Here is a 17,751-nt window from a genome sequence, read left to right on the forward strand (position 1 = left end):
CGAGTTTCTCTGCAGGAATCCGGGGCAGCTGCGGGAAGGGTCACGGCACAAAAGGGGAGTGCAAGGGAACCCTAGTCACACGGGGCAGCCAGGCCACCTCCCCGAATGCGAGGCGCGGGACGAAGGCGGCTCCGGGACCAAGTGCACGGAGACTTCTTAGGAGATAAGAGGGAAGGGCGAAGGAAGGGGCGGGGAGCGAGCGCCCGCGGAGCCTTAAGGAGCACGCTCCCGGAGGCCTTGGCTGGAAGCCGAGCTCAGTTCGCCGGCGAGGGAGTTCCCTGGATCCTCTTCACCCCGGTAGCTGTGGGGATGCAGAGAACCCGGGGTCTGGGGCCGCCGGACGGCTCCGGGCGGCGCTCGGAGCCCGCTCGCAGCCCGCCCCCTCGGCCGCAGCACGGTGGCCCTCGCCCGGCGGGAGGCGGGGCCACCAGCTCACCTGGCCGTTTGGGGCGGGGCCGCCCGAAACCTGGGGGAACGGAGGCGGCGGCTGCACCCCGGGCGCTGGAGAGGGGCTCGCCCTAGGGGCCGGGCCGGAGCTCCCACCCCTCCGCGTCGCCCCCACCCCCCCCCCCGACCCAGCGCCCGGGCCCTCCCTCGGCTCGCTTGCGCTCTCCCTTCCTCTCCTCCCCTCCTTCGCTCCCTCCCTCCGAGCTCAATTGCTCAAGTCGCTTCCTTCCCCAAAGCCAGCGCCAGTTCCTCTCGGTGGGGCCCGGGAAGGGCAGCCGACGCTAGACATTGGGACCGCCGTGGCGGCCGGACCATGGCCGAGCCCCGAGGGGCCGCCAAGCCGGCCCCCAAGGCCTCCTTCGCATCAACCAAGCTGAGCTCGAGGAACGCCCCGCAGCCCCGCCCCTCGAGAGTGGACGCCGGCAACCTGGGCAGGTACCGGGGCAACACCACCGCCTCCGGGGAGCCCCCTTTCCTTGGCGCGCTGATGCCCTCGGGAACAGGCTCGGCGCGCCGGCGGGGAGCGCGGCTGGAGCAGCTGGGGCTGCAGGGGGCGGCTCCCGCCGGGTGGTTGTCGGAGGAGCGCCCGGAGGAGCAGTCCCCGGGCGGGCCGAACGGACCGGGCGGTAGCGGGCTGTGCCTGGAGCCCCGGGAGCACGCGTGGATACTGGCGGCCGCCGAAGGCCGCTTTGAGGCGCTGCAGGAGCTGCTGGAAGCCGAGCCGGGGCTGCTGCTGCGGGGCGACCCCATCACGGGCTACTCGGTGCTGCACTGGCTGGCCAAGCACGGGCGCCACGAGGAACTCATCCTAGTGCACGACTTCGCCCAGCGCCGGGGGCTGCGGCTCGACGTGAGCGCCCCGGGTAGCGGCGGCCTCACGCCCCTCCACCTGGCGGCCCTGCAGGGCCACGAGATGGTCATCAAGGTGCTGGTGGGCGCCTTGGGGGCTGACCCCACGCGCCGCGACCACAGCGGCCACCGGGCCTGTCACTACCTGAGGCCCGACGCGCCCTGGAGCCTGCGGGAGCTGTCGGGGGCCGAGGACTGGGAGACGGCAGGCGGCCGAGACCGGGACCGTAACAACGCCAACAACAATAGCAGCAGCGGCGGCGGCGCCGCGTGGACACTGAAACGCGCCCCGAGCGCAGTGGGCGCGCAGGTCGTGGAGAAGACGGCCAGAGCGGCGGCGGCGCCAGCCAAGGGGAAAGACTCCGTGGGCAGCCGGGTGGCGCAAATTCAAGGCCTGCTCCGCCATATGTTCCCCTTCTTCCAGGACCGTTGAAGGCGACGGAGACTGGAGAGCGTGGAGGGACCCCGACGCTGCGGCGAGGCCTCTGTCCCGGGTGGTCCCGTGTCCTCCCACCCCCCACCCCCGATTGGGAGGCGCCCGGGACTCGGCTCGAGCCGCAGCCACGGGCGCTGGGCCTGCCAGGAGCAGACCCCCTCGGGGTGGTTCTCAGGCACCTGTCGGAGGTCTCCTACTGCACCGGCCAGGAGCCGCTGGAACCAGGCACCAAGCGGTCCTGGTGCCGAGACCCCAAACTACAGGATTTAGGCGTTCGGTGCAGAAGCTCCGGGACAAGGAAAGTTACGCTTCCAGTAGCCATTTCTTGGCAGGCAGAAGCTCTGGGTTTATTAGGAAACATTTGTTAGAAGAATGAGATAAGACTGTAAGCCAGTGATCCAGAGGAAGTCTAACTGCAGGCCTGACTTAGCTATTATAAGTTATTTTGGGGGATGAACCAGCCCTTGTCAACCTGCTCCATAGACAAGCAGGGCTTACTGGTAGGGGACCCTTTCTAATGTATCCCCAGTGACTTCTTTAGCATATTAAAATGGAATGTTTTCCTTTCACATGACAAAGCTGTCATTTGAGTGACTTTTTTTTTTTTTTCATTAACCACCAAGGGAGAAGCTCCCTGTGTTTGCAGGGAGAAGGTCACCAACCCGCGGCCGTGAGCTAGCGATCCAGAACAGACTCTGGACCTCACTCCCAGAGAAAATGGCCAAGCTGTGCACCAAAGGAGCTCCTTTCACCTTGGCTCTGAGTAGAGACACACTGTTTACCTGTCTCCCAGGCTCTTTGGCATCTAGGTCTGGCCTCCTGTCAGTCTCAGTCCGGAGGAGCTGTCTGCAGGGAGCTGTGTGTGTGCGTGTGTGCATGTGTTGCTCAGTCGTGTCCAACTCTTTGCGACTCCGTGGACTATAGCCTGCCAGGCTTCTCAGCCCATGGAATCCTCCAGGCCAGAATACTGGAGTGGGTTGCCATTTCCTTCTCCATGAAGGGAGCAGAGGGGAGGTAAAAGGAAAAAGCTTCCAAATATTTTTTTCTAATATTTCCTGGTGAGTCATGCAATTAACCTTGACTTCTGCCCTCCAATGAGACACACCCCTTGGCACTTTTCTCCAAGAGAGGGCTTTAATCATCAGCATTGTGGGTTTCTTTTGATTTTATTTGATATATAAGTTGTAGTTTGGAAAATTGCTCCCATTTAGAAATACTGTGAATTGAGTAGAATACAGGAAGGTTGCTTGATTGAGCTGAATGGACGGAGAAGTAGTGGGTGGCTGGAAATCCATGCTGCCTCTGAGAACAGCAGACTTTTGAAATAGCACTGTATCCCTGGAGGCTTGGGTGGCCCTTGCAATGGACTGCTATGTCCTTAGCCCTCCCATCCCAGTCCTTGAAGGCCAGGGAGGAACTGAGTCACCACCCCACACAGCCCAGAGACACCACCCTGAGCTCATCCATCCAGGTTTTCATCTCTGCTTGGCAGGCCTGTTTGCCCCTTCTCAGCTCAAAACATTCCCACCTGCCCTTAATAACCCATTAGACTCATATCCATGAAATGATCCAAATCCTTCCTATTTATTCTCAGTCTGCCCCATGTCTCTAGTAACCATACCTTAAACATATTTACACAACGTTGCTATTGTTCAATCACTAAGTTGTGTCCAACTCTTTGCAACCCCATGGATTGCAGAACACTAGGCTTCTCTGCCCTTCACTGTCTCCCAGAGATTGCTCAAACGCCTGTCTGTTGACTCGGTGATGCTATCCAATCATCTCATCCCTGTCACTCCCTTCTCCTCCTGCCTTCAATCTTTCCCAGCATCAGGGTCTTTTCCAATGAGTTGACTCTTCCATCAGGTGGCCAAAGTATTGGAGCTTCAGCTTCAGCATCAGTCCTTCCAATGAATTACTTGCAGTGACTATTCAAGGTTGATTTCCTTTAGGATTGATTGGTTTGATCTCCTTGCTATCTAAGGGACTGTCAAGTTTTCTCCAGCACCACAATTTGAAAGCATCAGTTCTTCAGCGCTCAGCCTTCTTTATGGTCCAACTCTCACATCTGTACATGACTACTGGAAAAACCATAGCTTTGACTATACGAAACTTTGTTGGCAAAGGAGCAAGCATCTTTTAATTTCGTGGCTGTAGTCACCATACGCAGTGATTTTGGAGCCCAAGAAAATAAAATCTGTCACTTTCCACTTTTTCCCCATCTATTTGCCATGAAGTGATGGGACCAGATGCTATCATCTTAGTTTTCTGAATGTGAGTTTTAAGCCAGCTTTTTCACTCTCCTCTTTCACCCTCATCCAGAGGCTCTATAGTTCCTCTTCACTCTCTGCCATTGGAGTGGGATCATCTGCATATCTGAGGTTGCTGGTATTTCTCTCAGTAATCTTGATTCCAGCTTGGAATTCATCCAGCCTGGCATTTCACATGATGTACTCTGCATGTAAGTTAAATAAGCAGGGTGACAATATGCAAGCTTGACGTACTCCTTTCCCAATTTGGAACCAGTCCGGTTGTTCCATGTCGGGTTCTAACTGTTGCTTCTTGTCCTGCAGACAGATTTTTCAGGAGACAGGTAAGGTGGTCTAGTATTCCCATCTCTTTAAGAATTTTCCACAGTTTGTTGTGATCCACACAGCCAAAGGCTTTAGCATAGTCAATGAAGCAGAAGTTTTTTTGGAATTCCTTGCTTTTTCTATGATCCAACCGATGTTGGCAATTTAATCTCTGATTCCTCCACCTTTTCCAAATCTAGCTTGTACATCTGGAAGTTCTCAGTTCACATGCTGTTGAAGCCTAGCTTGGAGCATTTTGAGCATCACCTTGCTAGCATGTGAAATGAGCACATTGTACTGTAGTTTGAACATTCTTTCACATTGCCTTTCTTTGGAATTGGAATGAAAACTAACTTTTTCTAGTCCTGTGGCCATTGCTGAGTTTTCCAATTTTGCTGGCATATTGAGTTGCAGCACTTTCACAGCATCATCTTTTAGGATTTTAAACAGCTCTGATGGAATTCTGTCACCTCCATTAGCTTTGTTCAAAATAATGCTTCCTAAGGCCCACTTGACTTCACACTCCAGGATGTCTGACTCTAGGTGAGTGATCACACCATAGTGGTTATCTGGGTCATTAAGACCTTTTATGTATAGTTCTTCTGAATGTAGCATTTCTTTTTTAAAAAATAATTATTTATTTTTAATTGGAGGATAATTACTTTACAATATTGTGATGGTTTCTGCCATACATCAACATGAATCAGTCATACGTATACATATGTCCCCTCCCTCTTGAACCTTCCTCTCGATCTCACTCTTCTAGGTTGTCACAGAACACCAGTTTGAGCTCCCTGTGTAATACAGCAAATTCCCACTGGCTATCTATTTTACATGTGGTAATGTATATGTTTCCATACTACTCTCTCCATTCTTCCCACCCTCTCCTTCCCCCACCGTGTCCACATGTCTGTTCTCTATGTCTGCGTCTCCATTGCTGTCCTGCAAATAGGTTCATTAGTATCACCTTTCTAGATTCCATATATATGTGTTAATTTTTCATCTTCTAAATGAACTTCTTTGGGACTTCCCTGGTGGTCCAGTGATTAGAACTCAGTGCTTTCACTGCAGGGTCCTGGGTTTGATCCTTGGTCGGGGTACTAAGATTTTACAAGCTGTGTGGCACAGCCAAAGAAAAAGAAAAAATGTAAATGAACTTCTTTGATGTTTACAGTGGAAGGGCAAGCATCTCCTGGCTTGTGGCATTTGGCATGGGCACCTGGTATAACCCTCCTCCACCCCCATGCCCATTTTCTAGATGCAAATTGGTTAACTGATGCAGGATGGTGGTTTGTGCTTCACAGCCTCTCCCAAGTGGGTTGGGCTTGGTGAAGGCTGGCAGGGTGAAGGCCTTCCCTTCCTGCCACAGGGCTTAGAAAGAAGATTGGCATGTGCCTTTGCCCCACATCCAAAGGACACTTCTAACAGTAGTCCCTTCTTCATAGGAAAAGTCTGAACCTCAGAATCTTAACTATAAGCAGATTCAGGGACCTAAGACAAGCATCTGCCCTGTTCTGTCCAGAATGAAAACCAAGTCAGCTGGAAGATTTGAAAGCAGCTTTCTAGAGTTTTTTCCTATCGTCAGCTATTCTTCCCACAAATTTTTTTTCATCATGTGATGTTGCTTAGCCTACCTCCTCCATGTAAAATTGAGGTTTGGCTGCAGGGGACAAACTCCCATGCTGAAAACTCCACATGCCTCACATCAAGCCATTGGCATTTCTGGTATGCTCACCCCAAGAGAAAGAACAAATTCCCTGAGAAACTTCTTTCCAGGGGAGCAAAGCAGAGTTAAGCAGATGATGCAAATCTGCATTCGAGTGGGACAGATGGACAAGAAAACGAGACCGAAGCAGGGCTGTAACCAGGTAAGCATCAGGGTTGGAGGAAGGGATCCTGCACAGAGGATGGGGCCTAACCCAGGCCAAAAGGTGCAGGAAAGGCTTTGGGGAGGAAGATCATACCTGATCTGAGGCTGGAGGGGTGAGCGGAAGTATGTCAGTGGAGACAGGGGAGCAGCCTCCTGGCAGGGCCACTGGAGTATGTATCAGTGCACAGAGCGAGTAGCAGGAGCTGTTAAGTCAGCCAGTATGGCAGGAAGGTGGGAGTTGGGGCGTAATTAACAGCAACTCTGGAGAAGAAGTAGATGGGGGTCCAGGTCATGAAGGGTCTTCAAGGTCATGCTAAAAGAGGAACAGAGAATTTTAACCTCGAAGTAGCTGGGAGCCATAGGTTTCTAAGCAGAGGAGTAACAGGATGGGATTTTAGAAAAATCACTCTTACAGTCCCGTGGAGGATAGATGTGTCAGGGGAGACAAGTGGGGGAAAACACATCATTCAAGCAGTGTCTTTCAGAAGAAACGCTTCAAGGAAAGCCAGTCTTCTGCTGGGAAGTTCAGAGACCCCTGTGGAAGGCAGTAGCCTTCAGACTTTTTTTCTTCTCCATAGCCCTTGCTCGGGGCTTCCCAGGTGGCGCTAGTGGTAAAGAACCTGCCTGCCAATGCAAGAGATGCAGGAGGCGTAGGTTCAATCCTGGGGTGGGGAAGATCCCCTGGAGAAGGAAATAGCAACCCACTCCAGTATTCTTGCCTGGGGAATCCCATGGACAGAAGAGCCTGGCGGGCTACAGTCCATGGGGTCCCTAAGAGTCGGACACAACTGAAGAGACTTAGCACACACGCAGCCTTTGCTCAAATGAAGCTCATCTCAGAGCCCCAGATGTAAAACTGACAAGTGAGGAGCTAGTGAGGTGAATCTGGGTTGGACCTCACCTCCCCACCCCGTGCATCCATCTTAGACCAGTGGAGGGCGCACAGTGGCCCCTGGAGCAAAATTGTCAAAAGTGCTGGCGTGGTGGAAAGCACTCAGCCTAACCTGGCTTCCAAACCTGCTACTGATTAGTGACCTTGAACAAATCACTCACCTCTCTGAGCTGTAGTTTCCTCAGCAGTAACATGGGACCAATACAGGCTCTCTTGCAGGGATGTTCCGATGATTCGAGAAAACACATGCACAACACCTAGCAATCTGCAGGACACATAAGAAAAAAGAAATAACAGTAAATGTATTTATTAACAAATTTATTAAAGAATTTATTAGGAGACTTCCTTGGTGGTGGTCCAGTGGTTAAGAATATGCCTTCCAATGCAGGGAACACAGGTTCAGTCCTTGGTCAGGGAAGTAAGATCCCACATGGTGCCACTAAGACCAGATGAAGACATATCAATCAATAAATATTTTTTAAAAGGAAAAAAAAATTTACTAACAAATTCTCATTTGGAAAAATTGAAAGGTACTCAGCAGGTTCCAGTGGTGACCTGCATTGTCCCACCACCAAAATGTGTCCATGATTGCAGATTATTTTCCTTTTGTACTAGATGAGTGGCTGCTCCTCAAAGGAGGTATTGGTTCCTCTGCTGATGTTGTTCACCACCTACCCACTTTTACTTTAGACACAATCAAAACAAGCCGACTTACCTTGTTCTCAGCCCATAGAAGGCAAAGCAGCAACTTAGTAATTGCCCACCAACTATTAAACAGATTAGCTATTATTTCCAGATAAAGTCATAAACTGGACTTAGAGTTAAACCTGAAATCCTCTGAAGAGAATAAAAGCATACAAATTGCTCATCTCCTGACCCTGTTATCTACAGAAATGCCCCCTCCTATCCCAGCCAACATACCCTGCATTCCACACCCAGCCTGTCTTCGCTTTTCATTAAAATGAACGGAAGGAGCATGCCTGTCTCCTCTCAAGATGTAATGCATGCTCTCAAGCCTGCCTCCTCCCACAACCTAATTCCATCAGTTGTCCCTCTTCTGTATCTTGGAGAGCACCCTCAGTTTAGTTTAGTGCAATAAACACTTGCTGACCACCTACTAGGAGCCAGGCTTTTTGGGTGATGAACACTTCCCAGCCAAACTTTTTCAAAGGAAGGTATGTTCCCTTCATATCTCCATTTCCTAACCTCTCTCTCCTTCTCTCTCTCTCTCTCTTTTTTTTTTTTTTTTTTTTTTTTTGCTGCCTTACAGCTGCAGGCTCCAGAGCACATGGGCTCAGTAGTTACTGTACTTGGGCTTAGTTGCTCCGCGGCATGTGGGATCTTAGTTCCCTGACCAGGGATCCCCTGCATTGCAAGGCAGATTCTTAACCACTGGACCACCAGGGAAGTCCCTCCACTTCCTCACCTCTTAATCACTCCTATGCATTCTGGCTTCTGCCTCTGCCACAAAGGTCTCCCAGAATGACCTGAAGTGAAGTGAAAGTCACTCAGTCGTGTCCTACTCTGCGAATACTGGAGTGGGTAGCCTTTCCCTTTTCCAGGGGATCTTCCCGAACCAGGGTCTCCTCCTGTGCTGCAGGCGGATTCTTTACCAACTGAGCTATCAGGGCCCAGCTGCCAAATACAAGTCCTCACCTTTGTTCACTTCTTGGCATGCATGCATGTGTGTGCATGCTCAGTTGTTTCCAACTTTTTGTGACCCCATGGATTGTAGCCCACCAGGCTTCTCTGTCCATAGGATTTCCCAGGCAAGAATCCTGGAGTGGGTTGCCATTTCCTTCTCCAGGGGATCTTCCAGACCCAGGGATCAAACTCACATATCCTGCATTGGTAGGTGGATTACCACTGAGTCACCAGGGAAGCCCATCATTTATTGACAGCACTGGCCTGTGTGGACTACTCCCTCCTCCTTGAAACTCTCTTCTCTAGTCTTCCATGACTTCCTATGGCTTCAGTTGCTGGCACTTACCAGGCTAAAGTCCTGGAAAGTTCTCTTCACTTTACATTCTCTCCCTAAGACATTTCATTCTTTCCCCACTCAACCCACCCCCACTCTACTCCAGCCACACAGTCACTGTTCCTCAGAAGAGCTGTGTTCTCCTGAACTCTAATTCCTATATGTGGTTCCCTGTTTAGAATCATTCTACCCTCTATTCCTTGCCCCCTTTCACCTGGTCTACTCTTACTCACCCTTCAAATGTCAGTTTAAATGTCACCTCCTTGGGGAAGTCTTCTCTGACCCTCAGGTTATATTAGAACTGCAGCTTTGCTAATCCTTATCACACTTGAGAAGTTATTCATGCAGTTATTAGATTGCTATCTCCCCTGCTCCGTTGTGCCCAACTCTTTGTGACCCTGAGGGCTGCAGCCTGCCAGGTACCTCTGTCCATGAAATTTTCCAGGCAAGAATATTGGAGGGGGTTGCCATTCCCTTCACCAGGGGATCTTCCCAACCCAGGGATTGAACCTGCATCTCCTGCATTGGCAGGCAGATACTTTACTACTGAGCCACCTGGAAAGCCCCTCTTCTGCCCCACTAGACTTAAATCCCATGAGGGCAGGAACCAAGTCTGTCTTATTACCACATTGTCCCTCGTTCCTGGTAGATGGAAGGTGCTCAATAAATAGGTATCTATTGGCAATGGAATCATAGATTTGACCTCAAAAGCACAAGGCACAAAAGAAGAAATAGATAAATCGAACTTCATCAAAATTAAAAACTTTGGGGCCTGAAAGGAAACTACCAAAAAGTAAAAAAACAACCCACAAAGTAGGAGAAAATATTTGCAACCATATATCTCATAAGGGTCTGTGTGTGCTAAGTCGCTTTAGTTGTGTCAGACTCTTTGCAATCCCATAGACTGTAGCCCACCAGGCTCCTCTGTCCATGGGATTCTCCAGGCAAGAATACTGGAGTGGGTTGCCATGCTCTTCTCCATGGGAATCTTCCTGACCAAGGGATCGAACCTGTGCCTCCTGTAGCTCCTGCATTGCAGGTAGATTCTTTACCCCTGAACCACCAGGGAAGCCTAGTATCCAGAATATATAGAGAACTCCTACAACTCAACAACAAAAATATAAACAGCCTGATATAAAAAATGGCAAACACCTGAATAGACACTTCTCAGAGATATGCCAACAAGCACAGGAAAATGCGCTCAACGTCATTAGCTGTTTGGGAAATGCAAGTCAAATCCAGAATGAGATACCACTTCACATCCACGAGGGTAACTGTAATCAAAAAGATCATAACAACAAAAAAAAAAGATCATAACAAGCATTGGTGAGGATATAGAAAAATTGGAACCCTCGTGTTCTGCTGGTAGGAATGTAAAATGGTACAGTCACTTTGGAAAATAGTATGCCACTTCCTCAAAAGTTAAACATGAGATTACTATATGTAATATTGTGATTTATGGGGCTTTCCAGGTAGCGCAAGTGGTAAAGAACCCGCCTGCCAATGCAGGTAGATGTGAGACTTGGGTTCAATCCCTGAGTCAGGAAGATCCTCTAGAGAAGGAAACAGCAGCCCACTCCAGTATTGCCTGGAGAATCCCAAGGACAGAGGAGTCTGGCGGGCTACAGTCTATGGGGTTGCAAGGAGTCAAACATGACTGAAGTGACTTAGCGTGCACTCACGCAATAATATAATTTATGATAAGAAACATGTATTTAGTCTTCAACCCCATTCCTGGTGCAGAGCTCCTAAAACCCTTGGAATTTCCTATGATAAGAGAGATAAAGGTGGCTTTTGTATGTTAAAAGGTGACTTTTGGGAAAGCCCTTAGGTAACCTAAGGTTAGGGGCTGGTTGCCAGGGGAACCAAAGGTGCAAGGAGGGGGTGGAATTTTTAGTACCATCCCTCCCACCAACCTCCAAGAGGAGAGAGGGGCAGGAGGTTGAATCAGTTATTGGCCAGTGATTTAATCAGTCGTGCTTATATAATGAAACTTCTGTTAGTGCGTGTGTGCTATGTCACTTCAGTCGTGTCTGACTTTTTGCGACACTATGAACTGGAGCCCACCAGGCTCCTCAGTCTATGGGAATTCTCCAGGCAAGGATACCGGAGTGCCATGCTCTCCTCCAGGGGATCTTCCCCTGGATCTTTCCTGCCCAGGGATTCAACCCGGGTCTCCTGCATTGCAGGCAGATTCTTTACTGCTGAGCCACCAGGGAAGCCCAATGAAGGACAGGTTTTGGAGAGCTTCCAGATTGGTTAAACACATGGAGATTTGGGGAACATGGCGCCTTCAGATTGGGCATGGAAGCGCTTAACCTGTTCTTCATACCTTGCCCTTTGCACCTCTTCCATCTGGCTGTTTCTGGGTTACATCATTTTATAATAAACCAGTGATCTAGTACACAGGATGTTTCTCAGAGTTCTGTGAGCCTCTCTAGCAAATGACTCGAACCCAAGCAGGGGATCTCTGATTTATAGCCAGTCGATCAGAAGAACAGGTAACAACCTGCACTTGCAACTGGCCTGTGAAACCCAAGGGGTGTGGTAGTTGGAAGTTCCCATCTGTAGCCTGTCAGTCAGAAGCACAAGTGAGAGCCTGGGGTTGTGACAAGCATCTGAAGGGGTGGGGCCGGGGACAGTCTTGTGGGATTGAACCTTGGACCTGTAGAATTTGATGCTGTCTACGTGTACAGTCAGAAGTGAGTTGCACTGTAGAACACAGCTGGTGTTGGAAAATTGTTTGTTGCTCAGTTCAGTCAGTTCAAATCGCTCAGCTGTGTCTGACTTTGCTACCCCATGGACTGCAGCACGCCAGGCTTCCCTGTCCATCACCAACTCCCGGAGCTTGCTCAAACTCATGTCCACTGAGTTGGTACCAGAACCTATTTACCATATGACTGAGCAATTCCACTCCTAGGTATCTACCCAAGAGACATGAAAATATAAACATATGTGAATGTTCATAGCAGTATTATTCATAATAACCAAAAGATGAAAAGAATGCTGTTTTCTATTAACAGAGGAAAGGACAAACAAAATGTGATGTAGTCATACAATGGAATCTTATCCAGCCATGAAAAGTGATGAAGTACTGATTCATGCCAGCTTCCCTGGTGGTTCAGTGGTAAAGAATTCGCCTGCCAATGCAGGAGACCCGGTTTTGATCCCTGGGTTGAGAAGACTCCCTGGAGAAGGAAATGGCAACCCACTCCAGGATTCTTGCCTGGAAAATTCCATGGAGAGAAGGAGCCTGGCAGGCTACAGTCCATGGGGTCAAAAAAGAGTCTGACATGACTTGGTGACTCAACCACAATTGATTCTTGCTATAATATGAATGATCCTTGAAAATATGTGCTAAGTGAAATAAGCCAGTCACAAAATACCATGTATTATATAGTTCCATTAATAAGAAATGTCCAGAATAGGCAAATCCATAGGGACAGAAAGAAGACTAATGGTTGCCTAGCATTGAAGAGGATGAGGGATGAGAGGGGGGTGATAGCTAAAGGGTAGGAAATTTTCTTAATCATTTTTTTATTGGGACTTCCCTGGGCCCAGTGGTTAAGACTCTGCACCTCCACTATAGGAGGCAAGGATTCAATCCCTGGTTGGGGAACTAAGATCCTGCATTCGAATTCTTTCCCATTATAGGTTATTACACGATATTGGATATAGTTCCCTGTGCTGTACAGTAGGTCCTTGTTGATTATCTATTTTATATATAGTAGTGTGTATATGTTTATCCCAAGCTCCTAATTTCTCTCCATCTATTCCTCTTTTTCTCCCTAATCCTTTTTTGGTTTGTTTTCTATGTCTGTGACTATTTCTGTTTTGTTAATAAATTCATTTGTATCTTTTTTTTAGATTCCACATATAAGCAATATATTTGTCTTTCTCTGTCTGATATACTTAATATGATAATCTCTAGGTCCATCCATGTTGCTGCAAATAGCATTATTTAGTTCTTTTTTATAGCTAATTTTCCAATATATATCTGTACCACTTCTTTATCCATTCCTCCATTGATGGACATTTAGATTGCTTTATTATTGCAAATAGTGCTGTGATGAAAATTGGGGTGCATGTATCTATTCGAATTAGAGTTTTCTCAGGATGTATGCCCAGGAGTGGGATTGCAGGATCATATGGTAGCTCTATTTTTACTTTTTAAATGAACCTCCATACTGTTTTCCACAGTGGCTGCACCAGTTTGCATTCCCACGAACAGTGCGGGAAGGTTCCCTTTTCTCCACACCCTCTCCAGCATTTATTGTCTGTAGATTTTTTAATGATGGGCATTCTGACTGGTGTGAGGTGATACCTCATTGTAGTTTTGTTTTACAAACTACAATTAAAAAATGAGTGATATTGAGCATCTTTTCATGTGCTTGTTGGTCATCTGTATGTCTTCTTTGGAGAAATGTCTATTTAGGTTTTCTGCCCATTTTTTGATTGGGCTGGGTTTTTTAAATATTTTTATTTATTTATTTGGCTGTGCCAGGTCTTAGTTGTGGCACTTGGGATCTTTGATCTTTGTAGCAGCATGTGGAATCTTTAGTTGCATGTGGGATATAGTTCCCTGACCAAGAATTGAACCAAGACGTCCTGCATTGGGAGCATGGAGTCTTAACCACTGGACCAGCAGGGAAGTCCTGCATTGGTTGTTTTTTTTTTTTTATATATATATAAACTGTATGAGTTGTTAGCATTTTTTGTAAATTAATCTCTTGTCAATAGTATCATTTGCAAATATTTTCTCCCAGCCAATAGGTTATCTTTTCCTTTTCCTTTTGTTTATGGGTTCCTTTGCTATGAAAAAGCTTTTAAGTTTAATTGGATCTCATTTGTTTATTTTTGTTTTTAATTTATTTCCATTACTCTAGGAGACAGATCCAAAAATATTGCTGTGATTTATGTCAAAGAATGTTCTGTGTATGTTTTCCTTTAGGAGTTTTAAACTATCCAGTCTTACATTTATGTCTTGAATCCATTTTGAATTTTTTTTTAATTTTGGGTTTATTTTTTGTATATGATGTTAGAGAATGTTCTAATTTAATTTGTTTGCATGTAGCTGTCTAGTATTCCCAGCACCACTTATTGAAGCGACTGTATTTTCCCCATTGTATTTTCTTGCTTCCTTTGTCATAGATTAATTGACCATAAGTACGTGGGTTTGTTTCCGGGCTTTCTATCGGAAATTTCTTTTTTAGTATATGTGCTGCCGAAGCGAGCACTGGAAATTTCTTTTTAAGGTGACAAAAATGTTCTAAAATTGACTGTGGTAATGGTTACACATATCTGTAAATATACTAAAAAGCACTGAACTCTACACTTTAAATGAGTGAATTGTATAGTCTGTGAATTATATCTTAATAAAGCTGTTACTTAAAAAATAATTAAAAAAAAACAGGAAGAACCAGAGACAAATATCCTCTTAGATTTGAGAGCAGTGAGAACACACACAGAGTTATTGAGTTAATGCAAGAGAAGTGAGGAGGGGCAGCCTTCAGAAAGGAAAAGAGGAAAAAGTATATAAATAGAAAGCTGATAGAGGGACTAAAAGAACTAGAGCAATGAATCCCCAGATGTGGAGATAAGGCTCCTTCCAGGCCTCACAGTCCCTGAAGCATCCCTGTATACTCAGTTCAGTGTGATAAATGGTGTTCACACAGGGGCCCTAGGTCATTACAACCAGACAAACGTGTGTAGTATCTCCACTGAAGAAGGCAGAGAAGTTTATGATGCTTCCTAAATAAGTAACAGTCTAAAAGCTGGGGTTCATCAGGGTATACTTCTCAGTCATCCAGAAAATGTACTTTATGGAACACATTCAACAGATAAGGTCCACCTGGATTGATGGTCTTTTGATATGTCAACTTGGCAAGGCTACAGTCCCCAGTCACTCAAACACTAATCTAGGTGTTTCAGTCAAGGTATTTTCCAGATGTAATTAAAGTCCATAGTTATCTCACTTGAAGTAAAGGAGATTATTGTTGATAACCTGAGTGGGTCTGATTTAATCAGTTGCAAAGCCTCAAGAGAAATTCTTCTGTTAGACAGCAACTTCAGCCAGTGAACGGCCGGTGTCCGTGAAGTCCTGTCTGCTTTCTTGAAGGCCTGCCCTGGGAATTCCCAGTTTGCCTCTTTGGGCCTCATAATTGCAGAAGCCAATTTCTTACAATGTATCCCTTAACATTTATCTCCTACTGGTCCTGCTTCTCTGGGTGAACCTTGACTCATACCAAAAACAACTATGTTACTCCAGGATAATAAATTTGTGATCAAATTAAAGTTTATTCAGATAGAACATGTCTAATGCCTAGATAGTGGTTTCTAAATACCATTCTTCAATAAAAGGAATCAAGGTTCCTTGTTTCCTTGAAGAAATGGCTGGTTCTGGGCTGGGGGAGTATTGGATTATATCATAAGTATAAAATAAGCATCCATAAGTCCATCTTGATATAAAGAAATGGTTGGATAAATAAATAGGGAAAAAGAAACAAATCTCCCATGCAGAAAAATTTCAGATAATTTATGGAGATGCTCAACCCTTGAAGAGTTAAAGAAGGGGAGCATAACTCCCCACTTCTTAAGAGACCTGCATGTGCTGACTTCCTTCCAAAGAGTACAGTTGGAAAGGGGGAAAATAGAGTAACTGTACAGTGGAGAAACCTGATCAACACTGCTTCAGCCAGTTGATCAAGGTTAATATCAACAGTGATAAATCATGGTGAGAGTACATATCCTTGAAATGACCTGATAAGAACAGCCCTTTACCTCTGTGATCTTCCTCCCCCAAAACTTATAACCAGTCTCATAATGAGAAAAGCATCAAACAAAATCCAATAGAGGGGCATCCTACAAAATATTTAACCAGTACTCCTCAAAACTGTCAAGGTAGGGGATTTCCCTGGTGGTTCAGTGGTTAAGAATCCACCTGTCAATGCAGGGGACATGGGTTCGATCCCTGGTCTGGGAAGATTCTACATGCCGTGGAGCAACTATGCCTGTTTGCAGCTCTATAGCCCATGCTCAGCAACAAGAGAAGCCCTCACACAGCAACAAAGAGCCTGTGTGCAACCAAAAATAGTCAAATACTTAAAATATTAAAAAACAAAAACAAAAACAACCTGTCAAGTCATGTTGTTGAACCCAAGTTTATGAGCCTGACACATAGTGAGGCCAAACCAACCAAAACATCAGCGTTTGGAGCAGAGAAAGTTTTATTGCCAAGCAAGGAGTTCTGCTTTAAACTCAGACATTTTGGCTTGTTAGGCCTCCCTTTTCATTGGGCCCACACACTTGGGTTCAACAACAGTCGTCAAAAACAAGGAGAGTCTGAGACACTGTCACAGCCAAGAGGAGCCTAAGTGTGGAGCCCTATATCAAAGTCACAGGTGTAGAGCCCTGCACCAAGGTGATAGGATAAAAATCTCAGGGAACTAGCCAGTTTAGATCCAGAGGCTCGTGGCAACAGTTGCTATGGGGCTTGGTCAGTTCCAGAGATTTTTGTCCTGTGAACTTGGTATAGGAGTCCATGCTGAGACATAACTACCATATGCAAGTGGTATCCTGGATAGGATCTTGGAGCAGAAAAGGGCAATTAGGTAAAAACTAAAAAAATCTGAATAAACTATGAACTTTATATTATCCTCTCAACTTTTCTGTAAATCTAAAACTATTGTAAAAATAAAGCTCATTAAAAATATTAGATCAGGAAAAAGTCAGATAAATACTTCTGAATATGTACTCTACAAGATTTTTTTTAAAGATAACTGAGCTAAATTTATTTTAGTTTTTGGTCACACTACACTGCTTGCAGGATCTTAGTTCCCTAACCAGGGATTGAACTCAAGCCCACAGCAGTGAAAGTCTTATCCAACTCTTGGTGATCCTATGGACCATAGCCCACCAGGCTCCTCTGTCCATGGGATTCTCCAGGCAAGAATACTGGAGTGGGTTGCCATTTCCCCCTCCAGGGGATCTTCCCAACCGGGGGGATGGAACCTGCATCTCTAAAGCCTCCCACATTGGCAGGCAGCTTCTTTACCACTAGCGCCACCTGGGAAGCCCCCTAACCACTGGACCATCATGGAATTCCCTGGACTCTACAAGTTTTAGTCCTAGGCTACAAAATGAGGAGTCATTCTGCTGTTTTCATTTTTACTTTAATTTAAAAGCAAGTCTTAGCTCTTTCCTCCGCTGCCGCTAAGGTGCTTGGTTCTTCCGAGGAAGCTAAGGCCGTTTTGGGATGAGGCCCTCACTTCATCCAGCGACTAGCACCGCCCGGCAGCCCCCACCTAGCACTCTCCCGCACCATGGCCTCCGTCTCGGAGCTCGCTTGCATCTACTCTGCCCTCATTCTGCACGACGATGAGGTGACGGTCACAGAGGAAAAGATCAATGCCCTCATTAAAGCAGCCCGTGTAAATGTTGAGCCTTTCTGGCCAGGTTTGTTTGCAAAGGCTTTGGCCAATGTCAACATTGGGAGCCTCATCTGCAATGCGGGGGCTGGTGGACCTGCCCCAGCAGCTGGGGCTGCACCAGCAGGAGGTCCTGCTCCAGCCACCACTGCTGCCCCAGCTGAGGAGAAGAAAGTAGAAGCAAAGAAAGAAGAATCTGAAGAGTCTGATGATGACATGGGCTTTGGTCTTTTTGACTAAACCTCTTTAGTAACACATTCAATAAAAAGCTGAGCTGTTT

The 17,751-nt window shown here is 46.9% G+C and overlaps 2 protein-coding genes across 2 annotated transcripts; both read left to right on the forward strand.

Annotated features, from left to right (window-relative positions):
• Nucleotides 1-281: 281 nt before the first annotated feature.
• Nucleotides 282-2,306, forward strand: SOWAHD (sosondowah ankyrin repeat domain family member D). Its single transcript, XM_043460026.1, has 2 exons — nucleotides 282-297; nucleotides 684-2,306. The coding sequence occupies exon 2, from the start codon at nucleotides 761-763 to the stop codon at nucleotides 1,727-1,729; it is 969 nt and encodes a 322-aa protein (XP_043315961.1). The 5' UTR covers nucleotides 282-297; nucleotides 684-760; the 3' UTR covers nucleotides 1,730-2,306.
• A 14,961-nt stretch (nucleotides 2,307-17,267) lies between these two features.
• On the forward strand, nucleotides 17,268-17,751 carry LOC122435166 (60S acidic ribosomal protein P1-like). The gene has a single exon (XM_043459124.1). It carries the CDS (start codon nucleotides 17,367-17,369, stop codon nucleotides 17,709-17,711), a length of 345 nt encoding a protein of 114 aa, XP_043315059.1. The 5' UTR covers nucleotides 17,268-17,366; the 3' UTR covers nucleotides 17,712-17,751.

The sequence above is a fragment of the Cervus canadensis genome, chromosome X (genome assembly GCF_019320065.1).
Source record: "Cervus canadensis isolate Bull #8, Minnesota chromosome X, ASM1932006v1, whole genome shotgun sequence".
Classification (NCBI taxonomy): Eukaryota; Metazoa; Chordata; class Mammalia; order Artiodactyla; family Cervidae; genus Cervus; species Cervus canadensis.

Bases quoted from the DNA above. Each gene is read 5' to 3' on its own strand.
- SOWAHD (XM_043460026.1), top strand. From the start codon at position 761: ATGGCCGAGCCCCGAGGGGCCGCCAAGCCGGCCCCCAAGGCCTCCTTC.
- LOC122435166 (XM_043459124.1), top strand. From the start codon at position 17,367: ATGGCCTCCGTCTCGGAGCTCGCTTGCATCTACTCTGCCCTCATTCTG.